General features: G+C 46.8%; 1 protein-coding gene across 3 annotated transcripts in view; it reads right to left on the bottom strand.

Annotated features, from left to right (window-relative positions):
• LOC140464157 (uncharacterized) overlaps positions 1–16797 on the bottom strand; it is a 34356-nt gene extending 17559 nt beyond the window's left edge. For 2 of the 3 annotated variants that reach the window (XM_072558962.1, XM_072558964.1), the window contains exons 1-2: positions 16672–16797; positions 14672–14816 (exon numbers count right to left, since the gene is read on the bottom strand). In XM_072558962.1, the coding sequence (XP_072415063.1) occupies positions 14672–14816; positions 16672–16709 (183 nt within the window). In that variant the 5' untranslated portion in view covers positions 16710–16797. The remainder of the gene's footprint in view (positions 1–14671; positions 14817–16671) is intronic. The other variant, XM_072558963.1, reaches the window with a different exon arrangement.
• Between the last annotated feature and the right edge of the window lie 1488 nt (positions 16798–18285).

Genomic DNA, 18285 nt, shown 5'->3' with positions numbered 1-18285 from the left:
GCTCTCTTTTGACACCCCCTGTGGAATCCACATCCCCTACTCTCCCAGGCACCGAATCCTAAAAGCTCTTTTGAGTAAAGCACTTTCTCTGAATCTGACTCCGAGCTCCTTTGCTGACAATATGGACATTGTGATCCCTGATTAATGACATGCCAACACAATATCCATCTAAACCCTGTCTAAATTGTTAATTAAGGTCAATAAGGTCACCTCTTAACCTTCTCAGCTCCAAGAAGAATAAACTCAAATTCCCTGATCTTTCCTTGTTTCTAAATTTCTTCCATTAGGCAAGAGATACAAAAGCTTAAACACACGTACCAGCAGGTTTAAGAACAGCTTATTTCCCATTGGTATTAAACTTCTGAATTGACCTCTCAAATTTCAAATGTAATGCTGATCTTGCTTTTTGTGCACCTTCTTTACTGCCATTACTCTGTATTCCTCCCTCTGTTCTATCATCCTATGTTCTTTATATGGTATGACCTGCCTGTACTGCACACAAAACAAAACTTTTTACTGTACCACAGTACATCTGACAATAATAAATTAAATCAAATTTCCTTGTATTTATGGCATCATTCAAGAGAACCTCTTTTCCACTTTCTCCAAGGTTTTAACATCCTTCCTTAAATAAGGTGTCCAGAACTGAACACAAGACTCCAAAAGAAGGCCCTAAGGCCTTCTATAGATGTATTAGGAATAAAAGAATGACTAGAGTAAGATTAGGGCCAATCAAAGATAGTAGTGGGAGGTTGTGTGTGGAATCTGAGGACATAGGGGAAGCGCTTAATGAATACTTTTCATCAGTATTCACATTGGAAAAGGGTGATGTTAGTGAGAATACAGAGATACAGACTACTAGATTAGATGGGATTGCGGTTGACAAAGAGGAGGTTTTAGTAATTTTGGAAGATCTGAAATTAGAGAAGACCCTGGGCCAGATGGGATTTATCCTCAAATTCTCTGGGAAGGCAGGGAGGAGATAACAGAGCTTTTGGCTTTGATCATTATGTCATCATTGTTGACAGGAGTAGTGCCAGAAGACTGGAGGATAGCAAATGTTGTTCCCTTGTTCAAGAAGGAGAGTCAGGCAGCCCTGGTAATTACAGATCAGTGAGCCTTACTTCATTTGTGGGTAAGGTGTTGGAAAAGGTTGTAAGAGATAGAATTTATGATCATCTGGAAAGGAATAATTTGATTAGGGATAGTCAGTACAGTTTTGTGAAGGGTAAGTCGTGCCTCACAAACCTGATTAAGTTCTTTGAGAAGGTGACCAAACAGGTGGATGAGGGTAAAGCAGTTGATGTGGTGTATATGGATTTCAGCAAGGCGTTCGATAAGATTCCCCATGGTAGGCTATTGCACAAATACAGAGTTTCAGGTTTGAATGTGGTTTAGCGGTTTGGATCAGAAATTGCTTAGCTGAAAGACGACAGAGGGTGGTGGTTGATGGGAAGTGTTCATCCTGGAGCTCAGTTACAAGTGGTATGCCACAAGGATCTCTTTTGAGCCACTGCTGTTGTCATTTTTATAAATGATCTGGATGTAAGTGTAGAAGGATGGGTTAGTAAATTTACAGATGACACGAAGGTAGGCAGAGTTGTGGACAGTGTTGAAAGATATGTGTTACAGAGGGACATAGATAAGATACTGAGCTAGGCTGAGAACTGGCAATGGAGTTTAAAAGTGTGAAGTAGTTCACTTTGGAAGGAGTAACAGGAATGCAGAGTACTGGGCGAATGGTAACATTCTTGGCAGTGTAGATAGAGTCATATAGTCATAGAGTCATAGAGATGTACAGCATGGAAACAGACCCTTCAATCCAACCCGTCCATGCCAACCAGATATCCCAACCCAATCTAGTCCCACCTGCCAGCACCCGGCCCATATCCCTCCAAACCCTTCCTATTCATATACCCATCCAAATGCCTCTTAAATGTTGCAATTGTACCAACCTCCACCACATCCTCTGGCAGCTCATTCCATACACGTACCACCCTCTGCGTGAAAAAGATGCTCCTTAGGTCTCTTTTATATCTTTCCCCTCTCACCCTAAACCTATGCCCTCTAGTTCTGGACTCCCCCACACCAGGGAAAAGACTTTGCCTATTTATCCTATCCATGCCCCTCATAATTTTGTAACCCTCTATAAGGTCACCCCTCAGCCTCCGACGCTCCGGGGAAAACAGCCCCAGCCTGTTCAGCCTCTCCCTGTAGCTCAAATCCTCCAACCCTGGCAACATCCTTGTAAATCTTTTCTGAACCCTTTCAAGTTTCACAACATCTTTCCAATAGGAAGGAGACCAGAATTGCATGCAATATTCCAACGGTGGCCTAACCAATGTCCTCTACAGCCGCAAAATGACCTCCCAACTCCTGTAGGGAGAAAGTGAGGACTGTAGATGCTGGAGGTCAGTCGACGATGCCCTCCACTGCATCTCCTCCACTTCCCGCTCGTCCGCCCTTGAGCCCCGCCCCTCCACTCGCCACCAGGACAGAACCCTACTGGTCCTCACCTACCACCCCACCAAGCTCTATATACATCATATCATTTGTCGTCATTTCCACCACCTCCAAATGGACCCCACCACCAGGGATATATTTCCCTCCCCTCCCCTATCGGCATTCCAAAAAGACCACTCCCTCTGTGACTCCCTCGTCAGGTCCACACCCCCCACCAACCCAACCTCCACTCCCGACTCCTTCCCCTGCAACCGCAAGAAATGCAAAACTTGCGCCCACACCTCCCCCCCCTTACCTCCCTCCAAGGCCCCAAGGGATCCTTCCATATCCATCACAAATTCACCTGCACCTCCACACACATCATTTACTGCATCGACTGCACCCGATGTGGCCTCCTCTATATTGGGGAGACAGGCCGCCTACTTGCGGAACGTTTCAGAGAACACCTCTGGGACACCCGGACCAACCAACCCAACCACCCCGTGGCTCAACACTTCAACTCCCCCTTCCACACCACCAAGGACATGCAGGTCCTTGGACTCCTCCATCGCCAGACCATAGCAACACGACGGCTGGAGGAAGTGCGCCTCATCTTCCGCCTAGGAACCCTCCAACCCCAAGGGATGAACTCAGATTTCTCCAGTTTCCTCATTTCCCCTCCCCCCACCTTGTCTCAGTCCCAACCCTCGAACTCAGCACCGCCTTCCTAACCTGCAATCTTCTTCCTGAACTCTCTGCCCCCACCCTAATTCTGACCTATCACCCTCACCTTAACCTCCTTCCATCTATCGCATTTCCAACGCCCCTCCCCCAAGTCGCTCCTCCCTATCTTTTATCTTAGTCTGCTTGGCACACTCTCCTCATTCCTGAAGAAGGGCTCATGCCCGAAACGTCGATTCTCCTGCTCCTTGGATGCTGCCTGACCTGCTGCGCTTTTCCAGCAACACATTTTCAGCTCCCAACTCCTGCACTCAATACTCTGACCAATAAAGGAAAGCATACCAAACACCTTCTTCACTATCCTATCTACCTGCGACTCCACTTTCAAGGAGCTATGAACCTGCACTCCAAGGTCTCTTTGTTCAGCAACACTCCCTAGGACCTTACTATTAAGTGTATAAGTCCTGCTAAAATTTGCTTTCCCAAAATGCAGCACCTCGCATTTATCTGAATTAAATTCCATATGCTACTTCTCAGCCTATTGGCCCATCTCGTCAAGATCCCATTGTTATCTGAGGTAACCCTCTTCGCTGTCCACTACACCTCCAATTTTGGTGTCATCTGCAAACTTACTAACTGTACCTCTTATGCTCGCATCCAAATCATTTATGCAAATGACAAAAAGTAGAGGACCCAGCACCGATCCTTGTGGCACTCCACTGGTCACAGGCCTCCAGTCTGAAATACAACCCTCCACCACCACCCTCTGTCTTCTACCTTCGAGCCAGTTAGATGAACAGAGAGATCTCGGTGTACAGGTGCATAAATCCATGAAAGTTGCCCCCCCCAAGTTGCTCGGATTGTTAAGAAGGTATATGGTGTGTTGGTGGTTATTGATTGGGGGATTGAGTTTTGGAGCCACGAGGTCATGCTTCAGCTGTACAAGACACTGATAAAGCTGCACCTGGAGTATTGCGGACAGTTCTGGTCACCGCGTTATAGGAAGGATGTGGAAGCTTTGGAAAGGGTTCAGAGGAGATTTACAAGGATGTTGCCTGGTATGGAAGGAAAGGTCTTACAGGAAAGGCTGAGGGAACTGGGGCTGTTTTCGTTGGAGAGAAGGTGGTTGAGCAGTGACTTAGAGTCTGAGAGATGTACAGCACGGAATCAGACCCTTCGATCCAACCCGTCCATGCCGACCAGATATCCCAACCCAATCTAGTTCCACCTGCTAGCACCCGGCACATTTCCCTCCAAACCCTTCCTATTCATAGACCCATCCAAATGCCTCTTAAATGTTGCAATTGTATCAGCCTCCACCACGTCCTCTGGCAGCTCCACGTGAAAAAGTTGCCCCTTAGGTCTCTTTTATATCTTTCCCCTCTCATCCTAAACCTATGCCCTCTAGTTCTGGACTCCCCCATCCCAGGGAAGAGACTTTGTCTATTTATCCTATCCATGCCCCTCATGATTTTATAAACCTCTATAAGGTCACCCCCAAGCCTTCAACACTCCAGGGAAAATAGGCCCAGCCTATTCCGCCTCTCCCTAGAGCTCAAATCCTCCAACCCTGGCAACATCCTTGTAAATCTTTTCTGAACCCTTGAAAGTTTCACAAGATCCTTCCAATAGGAAGGAGACCAGAATTGCACGCAATATTCCAACAGTGGCATAACAGTCATCCCTGCCTCAGCTGAGGGCCACACTCTCTCAGAATTGCAAAGGACCCACTCTGTACTACATCCTCAGGAGAATTCACACTCTCAACAAACTGTATTTCAATTCCATCTCAAACATCAAAAACTGTAAGTACAATAAACTTTTATCTACCCACCTCCATAACCAGCGCTCCTCAAACATTCCAGAAGATTCCCCGGCCTCGGAATCTACTCAGACGCCATTAGCCATGCGGCTGATACAGCTACCACCCCCATGCTGATTGATGATGTCACTTCGCCCCCATCATGGCCACTCCCACAACCACTTCCACCCCTCACAATTCTTCATGCATCACACGTGACATCACTTCCGCCCCTCACATCATCGCTGATGCCACACGCTCAGTGAATTCCGCCACCTCTACTGCCATGGTCACCACCACTTCCGCCCCCACCAACACCACCCATCTGCATTCTGCTGACACGCCCCCCACAGACCCCACTGTCACTATCCCCACCCCCCAGAACCCTGAGGGGAACACTACCCCTGCTCATGACTCCACCCCCATTCCCCCCACCATCACACCCACTCCAGGTACTGGCTCCGACCCCACTCCCAGCTCTACACCCACACCAGATCCCAGCTCCAAGCCCTGCTGAGTTTTCACCATCCCTCCAGACCTCCCCCTCACTGAGGATGAACGATCAGTCCTCAGCAAAGGACTCACTTTCATCCCCCTCCGTCCACGCATCAATGAATTTAATACACGCTGTGACATCGAACAATTCTTCCGTCGCCTTCGCCTCCGAGCTTACTTTCATAATCAGGACTCCCGCCCACCTTCCGAGGACCCCTTCGCCCACCTCCAACACACTGCATCCACCTGGACACCCCGCGCTGGCCTATTACCTGCCCTCAACCTCTTCATTTCCAACTGCCGTCAGGATATTAACTGCCTCCCCCACTCCAACCTCTCACCCTCACAACGCGTAGCCCTCCAATCCCTCTGCTCCAATCCCATCAAGCCAGCGGATAAAGGGGGCGCAGTGGTAGTCTGACGCACTGACCTCTACACCGCTGAAGCCAAACGTCAACTCGAGGACACGTCTTCCTACTGCCCCTCGACCATGACCCCACCCCCCATCACCAAACCATCATCTCCCAGACCATACAGAACCTCATCACCTCAGGAGATCTCCCACCCACAGCTTCCAACCTCATAGTCCGGGAACCCCGCACTGCCCGGTTCTACCTCCTTCCCAAGATCCACAAGCCTGACCACCCTGGCCGACCCATTGTCTCAGCAAGCTCCTGCCCCACTGAACTCATCTCTACCTACCTCGACACTGTCCTATACCCCCTAGTCCAGGAACTCCCCACATATGTTCGAGACACCACCCACGCCCTCCACCTCCTCCAAGACTTCCATTTCCCTGGCCCCCAACAACTCATCTTCACCATGGATATCCAATCCCTCTACACCTCCATCCGCAATGACCAGGGCCTCCAAGCCCTCCGTTTTTTCCTCTCCAGACGTCCCCAACACTACCCTTCCACCGACACTCTCATTCGTTTGGCCGAACTGGTCCTCACCCTTAACAATTTCTCCTTTGAATCCTCCCACTTCCTCCAGACCAAAGGGGTAGCCATGGGCACACATATGGGCCTCAGCTATGCCTGTCTCTTTGTTGGCTACGTAGAACAGTTGATCTTCCGTAATTACACCGGCTCCACTCCCCACCTCTTCTCCGCTACATTGATGACTGCATTGGCGCCACCTCGTGCTCCCGTGAGGAGGTTGAGCAATTTATCAACTTCACCAACACATTCCACCCTGACCTTAAATTTACCTGGACCATCTCTGACACCTCCCTCCCCTTCCTGGTCCTCTCCATCTCCATTAATGACGACCGACTTGACACTGACATTTTTTACAAACCCACCGACTCCCACAGCTACCTGGATTACACCTCTTCCCACCCTACCTCTTGCAAAAATGCCATCCTGTATTCCCAATTCCTCCGCCTCCACCGTATCTGCTCCCAGGAGGACCAGTTCCACCACAGAACACACCAGATGGCCTCCTTCTTTAGAGGCCGTAATTTCCCTTCCCACGTGGTTAAAGATGCCCTCCAATGCATCTCTTCCACATCCTGCACCTCTGCCCTCAGACCCCACCCCATCCACTGACATTTCCGCCACCTCCAAAAAGACCCCACCACCAGGGATATATTTACCTGCCCACCCCTTTCCGCCTTCCGCAAAGACCGTTCCCTCCGTGACTACCTGGTCAGGTCCACACCCCCCTAGAACCCACCCTCCCATCCTGGCACTTTCCCCTGCCACCGCAGGAACTGTAAAACCTGTGCCCACATCTCCTCCCTCACCTCTATCCAAGGCCCTAAAGGAGCTTCCACATCCATGAAAGTTTCACCTGCACATCCACTAACATCATTTATTGTATCCGTTGCTCCTGATGCGGTCTCCTCTACATTGGGGAGACTGGGCGCCTCCTAGCAGAGCGCTTTAGGGAACATCTCCGGGACACCCGCACCAATCAACCACACCGCCCCGTGGCCCAACATTTCAACTCCCCCTCCCACTCTGCCGAGGACATGGAGGTCCTGGGCCTCCTTCACTGTCGCTCCCTCACCACCAGACGCCTGGAGGAAGAACGCCTCATCTTAAACAGTGGCACCACGTTTGCCAACCCTCCAGTTTTCCAGCACCTCACCTGTGACTATTGATGATACAAATATCTCAGCAAGAGACCCAGCAATCACTTCTCTAGCTTCCCACAGAGTTCTAGGGAACAACTGATCAGGTCCTGCGGATTTATCCACCTTTAACAGTTTCAAGACATCCAGCACTTCCTCCTCTGTAATATGGACATCTTTCAAGATGTCACCATCTATTTCCCTACAGTCTATATCTTCCACGTTCTTTTTCCACAGTAAACACTGATGCAAAATACTCATTTAGTATCTCCCCCATCTTCTGCGGGCTCCACACAAAGGCCACATTGCTGATCTTTGAGGGATCCTATTCTCTCCCTTGTTATCCATCGACTTGTACAAGATAACCAGAGGGTTCGGTAGGGTGGACAGTGAGAGCCTTTTTCCTCGGATGGTGACAGCTAACACGAGGGGACATCGCTTTAAATTGAGGGGTGATAGATATAGGGCAGATATCAGGGGTAGCTTTTTTATTCAGAGAGTAGTAGGGGCGTGGAATGACCTGCCTGCAACAGTAGTAGACTCGCCAATGTTAAGGGCATTTAAATGGACATTGGACATACATATGGATAATAATGGAATGGTGTAGGTTAGATGGGCATCAGATTAATTTCACAGGTCAGTGCAACATCGAGGGCCGAAGGACCTGTACTGTGCTGTAACGTACTATGTTCTGTGTTCTAAGTGTAGTCTGACCAATGATTTGCAGAGGTGTCGCATCACTTCCTTACGTTAATACCCTATTTTCAGTGGAAATTCCAGCGAATCCAGTTTAATGCCCTCGGGTACTCTGCACAGCAAGAGAAGATCGTTTGATAATTAAAATGAAAGAGGTTTTTGGGTATCTTTCACCCAATCAGGCACATTACCTCAGTTTTTCCCATGTCTCATACATTGGTTCTGCAGACCCTCTGAGGAACTTGCCTGCTCTGTTTGATGAGGTTACTACATGGAGATGCCAATGTTGGACTAGTGTGGACAAAGTTAAAAATCACACAACATCGGGTTATAATCTACCAGGTTTATTTGGAAGCACTAGCTTTCATCAGGTAGCTGTGGAGCAGAATGTATAGCAAAAGATCACAGTGTCATGCAACTGAGATGATGTATTGAACAAACCTACATTGCTGTTAAGTCTTTCCTCTTTCAGAGTGGGTTGCCGGTTTCAGTTCATTAATACGTAAATTGCAGAACTTCTTTTTAGTCACATTCTCAAGCTAACTTAAGGTGGGTGATACCACTTCCAGTTCTGTTTCTGAGAGGTTGGTAAATGGGGTCCAAATCGATATGTTTGTAAATGGAGTTCTGGTTTGAATGCCAGGCATCTAAGAATTTCCGTGCACGTCTTTGTTTAGCCTGTCCCAAGATGGATATATTGTCCCAGTCGTACTGGTGTATCTCCTCGTTTGTGTGTATGGATATTAGTGATAATTGGTCATGTCTTTTGGTGGATAGTTGGTGCTTGTGTATCCTGGTGGCTAATTTCTGCTGCATTAAAGGTGTGAGGTTAGAGTCTGTCTGTATCCCAATCTTGAGTGTCACATGGATTGACTGCTTGCAGATTGTATGCTTTTTGAGCAAAATAGACTGTGTCTGCAAATATAATTCTGCAAATACAGATTCACCCCATATACTGATATGTGTGTGTGCACGTATGAGAGAGAGAAAGTGAGTGTGTACGTAAGTGTGAGTGTACGTGAGAGAGTGTGTGTTTGCATATGAGCATGCTTGGTAGTGTGTGTGCATGAGTGTGACGGAGTATAAGCCTGTGAGAGGGTTTGTGCGTGGGTGTGAGTGTGGGGGGGGTGTATGTTTGTATGTATATAAGAGAGGGTGTGTGTGTGTGTGTGTGTGGTGTGACATGAACACAAGGTCCCATTGAGGCCATCTCCATGGATACCGAACTTTGCTATCAGTCTCTGTTTGGCCACTCTGCCTTATTGCATACCCCAAAGTCTGCCTTGGAGGACGGTCACCTGACGATCCAAACATCTGTAATCACTGTAGTGTTCCCCAACTGGGAGGGAATACCTTGCCTGGCAATTGTCACGTGGGGTCCATTCATACATTGTCGTACCTTCTGCTTGGTCTCGCCAATGTACCAAGCCTCGGGGCATCCTTGCCTGCAGTGTATGAGTACCTGCAACATACCTGGTGGGTGGTGTGCCCACTTGTAATGGGGGTATCCATGGCGACACTCTGACACATCTTGCAGTGGTCGCCATGTCAAGGCTGTATGATGTTGTGGTCAATGTTGCCCTGAAGACTGGGTCATTTGCTGTGAACAATGGTCCGTTGAAGGTCTGGTGGTTGTTTAAAGGTGAGAAATGGAGTCTTGGGAAGGCCTTGGCGAGATGCTCATCCTCATCGATAATGTGTTGCAGGCTGCAAAGAACATGGTGTGGTTTCTGGACAACGAAGGTCGCATCACATGTCTGTCTCTTGAGGAAGTCATTACAGTTTCTCACTGTGGCATGTCAGAACCGGCGATCGATGAGTTGAGTGTCATACCCTATTCTTATAAGGGCATCCTTGAGCACCTTCAGGTGTTCGTCGCAATCCTCCTCATCTGAACAGATCCTGTATATGCGTTGGGCTTGTCCATAGGGGATGGCTGTTTTAATATGTTTAGAGTGGAGGCTGGAGAAGTGCAGCATTGTGAGGTTATCTGTGGGTTTGTGGTAGAGTGAGGTACTGAGGTGCCCATCCTTAATGGAGATGTGTGTGTCCAGGAATGAGACAGATATTAAAGAGTAGTCCATGGTAGGTCTGATGGTGGGATGAAACTTGTCGATATCACTGTGTTGTTCTTTCAGTGACTCCTCGCCAAGAATCCAGAGGAACAAAATGTCATCAATACATCTGGTGTATAATGTTGATTGGAGGCCCTGTGCAGCAAATAAGTCTTGTTCGAACCCGTACATGAAAATATTGGCATATTGCTGTACCTATTTGGTTCCCATGGCTGTTCCGTGTGTCTGGATAAAGAATTGATTGTCAAAGGTGAAAATGTTTTGGTCGAGGATAAAGCAGATGAATAGTAGGACGGTGTTCGGAGATTGGCCGTTGTTGGTGTAGAGTACTGAGGCTATTGCCGTGATGCCGTCATCGTGGGGGATGCTGGTGTGGAGTGCTGACACATCCATCATGACGAGGAATGCTCCCAGTTTGACTGATCCGTGGGTACTGAGTTTCTGTAAAAACATCTTGCAACAGAAGTTGGGGGTCCCCTGTACAATGCCCTGTTTCAAGGTGCCCTCAATATAGCCAGAGAGGTTCTCACACAGGGTGCCATCACCTGATACGATGGGATGTCCTGGTGTGTCGGCTTTGTGCATCTTTGGAAGGCAGTAGAAGTCCCCTACACGAGAAGTATGTGGGATGAGAGCGCGTAGGGAACTCTGAGGAACTGGATCAAAAGTCCTGATCAATGTGTTTAGTTCACGGGTGTGCTGTTTGGTCGGATCGGCTGGTAGTTGCCTGTAGTCTTCCTGGTTGTTCAGTTATCGGTACACTTCGTTGCAGTAATCTATTCTATTCTGAATGACAACGGCTCCTCCTTTATCTGCTGGTTTGATGACAATGTTGTGATTGGTTTTGAGAGCATGGATGGCGTTGTGTTGTGTTGTGATCAGGTGAGGTTTTGCTCTACCTTGTGGGTGCGGCTGATGAATCTGGCGTTTATATATTTCCTGACGGTTTGAGAATACATGTCAAGCCCGGGGCAGCGGTCCTCCAGATGGGTCCAAATTGCTCCACTATGGATCTCTCTGTTCCAGTTCTCTGGTTGTCTAATTGGGATCACTGCTGACCTCTTGGAAGAATTCACGGAGTCTCATTCATCTGATGATTTCCTCCGTGGCTGCTGCAAGACCAATGGGGTCCATTGGATGGTGGGGCAGAAATTGAGTCCTCGGCTGAGAATTTCAATCTCTTCCGGTTGAAGGGTGTGGCCTGATAAGTTGACTATCTACCAAGCACGCACACATGCAAACACACACTCTCACATGTGCACACACACTCACATGCACACATACTCTCTCTCTCTCTCTCTCACACACACATATGCTTGCGCGCACACACACAAACACACACACACACTTTGCAGAATTATATTTGCAGATACATTCTATTTTGCTCAAAAAGCATTCAATCTGTAGGCAGACAGTCCATGTGACACTTTATAAATTCCTACTTTAGAAATAGAACCAGTCTGACCCAAGACTGGGATACAGACAGACTCTAACCTCACACCTTGTCTGAGCTGAGATGTCACTTTTTTTATTATAAAATCTATATGTAATTTAAAAGTGTTTCTGGGATTTACATATTAATGCACCCAAACCTGCAACCCATCCTAAAAGATTAAAGACTTAACAGCAATTTAGATTTGTTCAATATATCATTTCAGTTGCATGACACTGTGATATTTCGCTATAAACTCTGTGTCTTATGATCCTACTCCACAGCTACCTGATGAAGGACCAGCACTTTGAAAGCTAATGCTTCCAAGTAAACCTGGTGGTTATTGGTCAGAGTATTGAGTACAGGAGTTGGGAGGTCATCTTGCGGCTGTACAGGACATTGGTTTAGCCACTGTTGGAATATTGCGTGCAATTCTGGTCTCCTTCCTATCGGAAAGATGTTGTGAAACTTGAAAGGGTTCAGAAAAGATTTACAAGGATGTTGCCAGGGTTGGAGGATTTGAGCTATAGGGAGAGGCTGAACAGGCTGGGGCTGTTTTCCCTGGGGCATCAGAGGCTGAGGGGTGACCTTATAGACGTTTATAAAATCATGAGGGGCATGGATAGAATAAATAGACAAAGTCTTTTCCCTGGAGTGGGGGAGTCCAGAACTAGAGGGCATAGGTTTAGGGTGAGAGGGGAAAGATATAAAAAGGACCTAAGGGGCAACTTTTTCACGCAGAGCATGGTACGTGTATGGAATGAGCTGCCAGAGGAAGTGGTGGAAGCTGGTACAATTGCAACATTTAAAAGGCATTTGGATGGGTATATGGGGGTTTGGAGGGATATGGGCCAGGTGCTGGTAGGTGGGACTAGATTGGGTTGGAATATCTGGTCGACATGGACGGGTTGGACCAAAGGGTCTGTTTCCATGTTGTACATCTCTATGACTCTATGACTACAACCTGGTGTTGTGTGATGTCTAACTTTGATGAGGTTATGGCAGTCCCCATCATAGTTGCTACCTGCCCCTATTCGGAGAGAGTCCCTGCCTCCTGGAGATGCTTAGCATTATGTTGATTAGGTGCTGATCTCACCTCCCGCTTAATTAAGATACATACATTTTAAAATAATGTCAAGGGAGCAACACAGCTGAGGTGGAAGATTGGGCCCAGACTTTCATCCAGGCTTTGAATTCCTGACCTCACTTTGAAAATCTGGCACAGTGTCTCTGTATAAGAAACCCAGGGTGTGTATTCGAGTCATAGAGTCATAGAGGTGTACAGCACGAAAACAGACCCTTCGGTCCAACCCGTCCATGTTGACCAGATATCCCAAACTAATCGAGTCCCATCTACCAGCACCCGGCCTATATCCCTCCAAACCCTTCCTATTCATATACCCATCCAGATGCCTTTTAAATGTTACAATTGTATCAGCCTCCACCACTTCCTCTGGCAGATCATTCCACCCTCTGCGTGAAAAAGTTGTCCCTCAGGTCTCTTTTATATCGTTCCACTCTCATCCTAAACCTATGCCCTCTAGTTCTGGACTCCCCCACCCCAGGGAAAAGACTTTGTCTATTCATCCTATCCATTCTCCTCATGATTTTATAAACCTCTATAAGGTCACCCCTCAGCCTCCAACATTTCAGGGAAAACAGCCCCAGCCTGTTCAGCCTCTCCCTATAGCTCAAATCTTTATATATTGTATTTTTTATATATTGCACCTTCATGCTCTCATGAGTACACATTGGGATGGCACAGTGGCTGGCACTGCTACCTCACAGCGCCAGGGTCCCAGGTTCAATTCCAACTTTGGGCAACTGTTGGTGTGGAGTTTGCATATTCTGCCCCGTGTCTGTGTGGGTTCCCTCTCACAATCCAAAGACGTGCAGGTTAGGGTGGGTTGCTTGTGCCAAATTGCCGATAGTGTCTGGGGATGTGTAGGTTAGGTGGGTAAGACAAAGGAAATGCAGGGTTACAAGGAAAATGGATGGGTGGGAGGGGGTTAGTCTGGGTAGGATGCGCTTTGTGAGTTAGTGTGGACTCAATAGGCCAAATGGCCTGTTTTCCCACTTGTAGGGATTCTATGATTCTACAAGAACCATGCAGTGACCATCTCCAATAAGAAACAATCTTGCAGAGAGCTCTCATGAGTACAACAAGAATTACTTCCTTAAGTGCTGTAACCAACTTACTCACCTACATTTAGAGTGATTAAAGGAGCTGATTGCTAAACAAAACGGAACTGGTTTATTTCCTTTAGTGAAGAGAGTGCAGAGTGAGGGGACATAACAGTAGATTTAGTGGAGGCCATGCAGACATTAGGTCTTCATGGAAATCCAGAACTCTCTCCCCCAAAATACTATGGGTGGCACAGTGGCACAGTGGTTAGCACTGCTGCCTCACAGCACCAGGGCCCTGCGTTCGATTCCTGCCTCGGGCAACTGTCTGTGTGGAGTTTGCATGTTCTCCCCGTGTCTGCGTGGGTTTCCTCCGGGTGCTCCCACAGTCCAAAGATGTGCAGGTTAGGTGAATTGGCCATGCTAAATTATCCATAGTGTTAGGTGTAGGGGAATGGGTCTGGATGGGTTGCTCTTCGGCGGGGCAGTGTGGACTTGTTGGGCCGAAGGGCCTGTTTCCACACTGTAGGGAATCAAATCTAATCTACAGTTGCACTGAGAAACAACTGAAAATTTTAAAACTTTGACTGATTTTGTTTTAAAAATGGGGATATTACGAACTATGGAACCAAGACAAATCAATGGGCTTAAGAAATCGATCTATCATGATCTAGTTAAATGGTGAAATGGGCTGCAGAAGCCAAACAATTCATTCTTATTCCTATGTTTCTTCCTAATAATCCTTAAATATTCTGACCTTGTTGTAACAAAATCTACCCACTGGGCAAAGCTAACACAAATACTACTTTATACCTCATAAACAGGAATAGAATTGTCACACTTACAATTTTTCTTTGCTCTTTAGTCAATGCTCGTTTTGTCTGTTTTTTAGATACTTTATTTGTGTATCCTTGAAAAGCGGCTTCATTTTCATTTTGTATTTCCTTGACGTTAACAGTTTTCATAACAGCTGCCATCTTCTTACCTGGACTAGAAGTTTTGAAAAAAGGGATTATGCATTGTTTATTTTCTATCCCTGTGATGAAATTGTTCAAATACAGAACATTCAAAAGTAAATTGCACTTTTCTTACCACATCAATAACCAAAGCCTGATAAATCACTGGTAATAGTAAGTAGAGTCATAAAGATGTCCAGCATGGAAACAGACCTTTTAGTCCAACCCGTCCACGTCGACCAGATATCTCAACCCAATCTAGTCCCACCTGCCAGCACCCGGCCCATATCGTTCTTAAACCCTTCCAATTCATATACCCATCCAGATGCCTCTTAAATATTGCAATTGTACCAGCCTCCACCACATCCTCTGGCAGCTCATTCCATAAACGTACCACCCTCTGTGTGAAAAGGTTGCCTCTTAGGTCTCTTTTATATCTTTCCGCTCTCACCCTAAACCTATGCCCTCTAGTTCTGGACTCCCTGACCACAGGGAAAATACTTTGTCCATTTATCCTATCCATGCCCCTCATGATTTTATAAACCTCTATAAGGTCACCCCTCAGCCTCTGAGGCTCCAGGGAAAACAGCCCCAGCCTGTTCAGCCTCTCCCGATAGCTCAAATTCTCCAACCCTGGCAACATCCTTGTAAATCTTTTCTGAACCCTTTCAAGTTTCACAACATCTTTCCGACAGGAAGGAGACCAGAATTGCACACAATATTCCAACAGTGGCCTAACCAATGTCCTGTACAGCTGCAACATGACCTCCCAACTCCTGTACTCAATACTCTGACCAATAAACATAAGCATACCAAATGCCCTCTTCACTATCCTATCTACCTGCGACTCCACTTTCAAGGAGCTATGAACTTGCACTCCAATGTCTCTTTGATCAGCAACACTCCCCAGGACTTTACCATTAAGTGTATAAGTCCTGCTCAGATTTGCTTCCCCAAAATGCAGCACCTCACATTTATCTAAATTAAACTCCATCTGCCACTTCTCAGCCCATTGGCCTATCTGATCAAGATCCCATTGTAATCTGAGGTAACTTTCTTCGCTGTAAAGACTCTATTGTATTCTTCCAGTTCCTCTGTCCCTGCTGGATCTGTTCTGATGATGGCAGCTTGTTCCTCCACCAAGGGTTCCCCATCACCATGGTTGACAGAGCCCTCAGCCACCTGGCACTCACCTCTTCTCTTCCCTCCGACAACGATAGGGACGCCTGGGTCCTTACCTACCATCTCACCAGCATCCACATCTGGAGATTGATTAGCCGTCATTTCCGCCACCTCCACCCACACATTCCCTCCCTCCCCTGTCAGCGTTCCGCAAGGACTCTCCGGGCTTCACCTCCATCTATCCTTCACTCTTCACCGCGCCCACACCTTCACCTTGCCCTCCCACCTTCCAACCCCCCCAAAACCTTTTCCTTGCTGCAATTAATTCTGAGGGTCACTGGATTGGAAACGTTAACTCTGCTTTCTCTCCACAGATGCTGCCTGAGCTGCAGAGTTTCTCCTGCAATTTCTGTTTTTGTTTCAGGCTAAGTTTGCTCTTCAGAGCCACATCAAACACTCCCAGCTGGAGACAGATCGTTTTAGCTCCCCATGTTTACCTTAATTCTCGTTTTAACTGTTTCTCTGTCTTTTAACAGTGTGATTATTTCACTCATTCTCTCATTCACTCATAAATGCTCTGCGTTTATTTATTACATTCTCTTTTATCTTTTTAAGCGTAATTCTTCGGCTATTTTCTTCTTCATTTTAGCCCCAGGTTAGTTATCTCGCCGTCGTTCTCTACAGTCTCTGTCCCCCTGTTTTCTCTCTCTCTCTCTTTCTCTCTTTCCCATTGTTTCCTCTGCCCGTTTCTCAAAGCGTAAATTCACCTCTTTTTTCTGGTCTTCTTCACGTTCTTTCTCGGCATTTTAAAACCCTTACTACAAATAACTTGTCCTTTTTTTTCAATTACAAATAAGGATGCAGCAATCCTGGGAGCAGCGAGGGGAGCATTCAGCAGGGGAGCGGTTGCTAGGAAGTGTTGTTAGGACGCAGGCAGCGTGTGGAAAATGTGGCATGATCCTTCTCTCCCTGGATTGCCATAATGTGGAGCATCTGGGGGTTGGACTGGGCTGGACAACACTAAATATGACACAACACCAGGTTATAGTCCAGCAGGTTTATCGGCAAGTTTATTTGAAGTTTCAAAGAAACCTGTTAGACTATAACCTGGTGCAGTGTGATTTTTAACTTTGTCAATTGATTGCCATATCATTGTAGTCACCAACCACTGCATATGCCAGTTATTAACACACTCCGCGTGGTAAAGCAAATCTATTTTTTTTAAATTTAATTCAGTGTTTAATATGCTAAAGCTGTAATGGATTTACCACATGGATTTTACATATACAGTAACTCCTGTGTATTATTGTGCAGGTTCGGTGAATTGGCCATACTAAATTGCCCGTAGTGTTAGGTGCAGGGGTAAATGTAGGGGAATGGGTCTGGGTGGGTGCGCTTCGACGGGTCGGTGTGGACTTGTTGGGCCGAAGGGCCTGTTTCCACACTGTAAGTAATCTAATCTAATCTAATCTAATCTAAAACATAAACCGAACATCAACAATATGTAAAAGAGCTGCCAGCATCTTCATTGTATTTTTGAGTCCTGCAATGTGAAAGGGTTTATAAGTTCTTCATGAATTTTCCCAGCAGCTCCTTCAGGTGCAGTATAAAGAGCGAATCATTGTGCACTTCCATAAGGCTATAAGAAACAGGGACAGCATTAGGCCATTCAGTCCATCAGTCTCCAGCCGTTCCATCATGGCTGATATGTTTCTCAACCCAATCTCCAGCCTTCTCTCCATACCCATTGATCCCCTTACCAATCAAGAACCAGTCCATCTCTGTCTTAAATAGATTCAATGACTTGGCCTCCACAGCCCTCTATGGCAATGAGTTCCATTGATTCAAGACCCTCTGGCTGAAGAAATTCCTCCTTCTCATCTCAGTTCTACAGGGTAATCCCTTCACTCCGAGGCTGTACCTTTGGGTCCTGGTCTCTTTTACAAGTGGAAACATCTTCTCCACATCCAGTCTATCCAGGTCTCTCAGTATTCTGTTAAAAATCATATACCAGGTCATAGTCCAAAGGGTTTATTTGGAAATACTAGCTTTCAAAGCTAGTACTTCCAAATAAACTTGTTGGACTACAACCTGGTGTTGTATGATTTTTAACTTTGTCCACCCCAGTCCAACAGCAGCACCTCGACATCTCAAGTTTCAATCAGATCTCCCTCAGCCTTCTAAACTCAATTGAGTACAGACCAGAGTCCTCAACTGCTCCTCATGTGACAAGCCCTTCAAACCCAGAATCATTCTTGTAAACCTTTGAAAAAACCCTCCAACTCCAACACATCCTTCCTTGGATTTGGTGTCCAAAACTGCTCAGAATATTCCTACACGGAATATTCCTGTCCTGGTCCACCCACATTAATGTGATGATC

This window comes from Chiloscyllium punctatum, chromosome 39 (assembly GCF_047496795.1).
Source record: "Chiloscyllium punctatum isolate Juve2018m chromosome 39, sChiPun1.3, whole genome shotgun sequence".
In the NCBI taxonomy this organism is placed as follows: domain Eukaryota; kingdom Metazoa; phylum Chordata; class Chondrichthyes; order Orectolobiformes; family Hemiscylliidae; genus Chiloscyllium; species Chiloscyllium punctatum.
The sequence above is the reverse complement of the archived record's forward strand: the minus strand, read 5'-3'. Positions and strand labels throughout refer to the sequence as shown.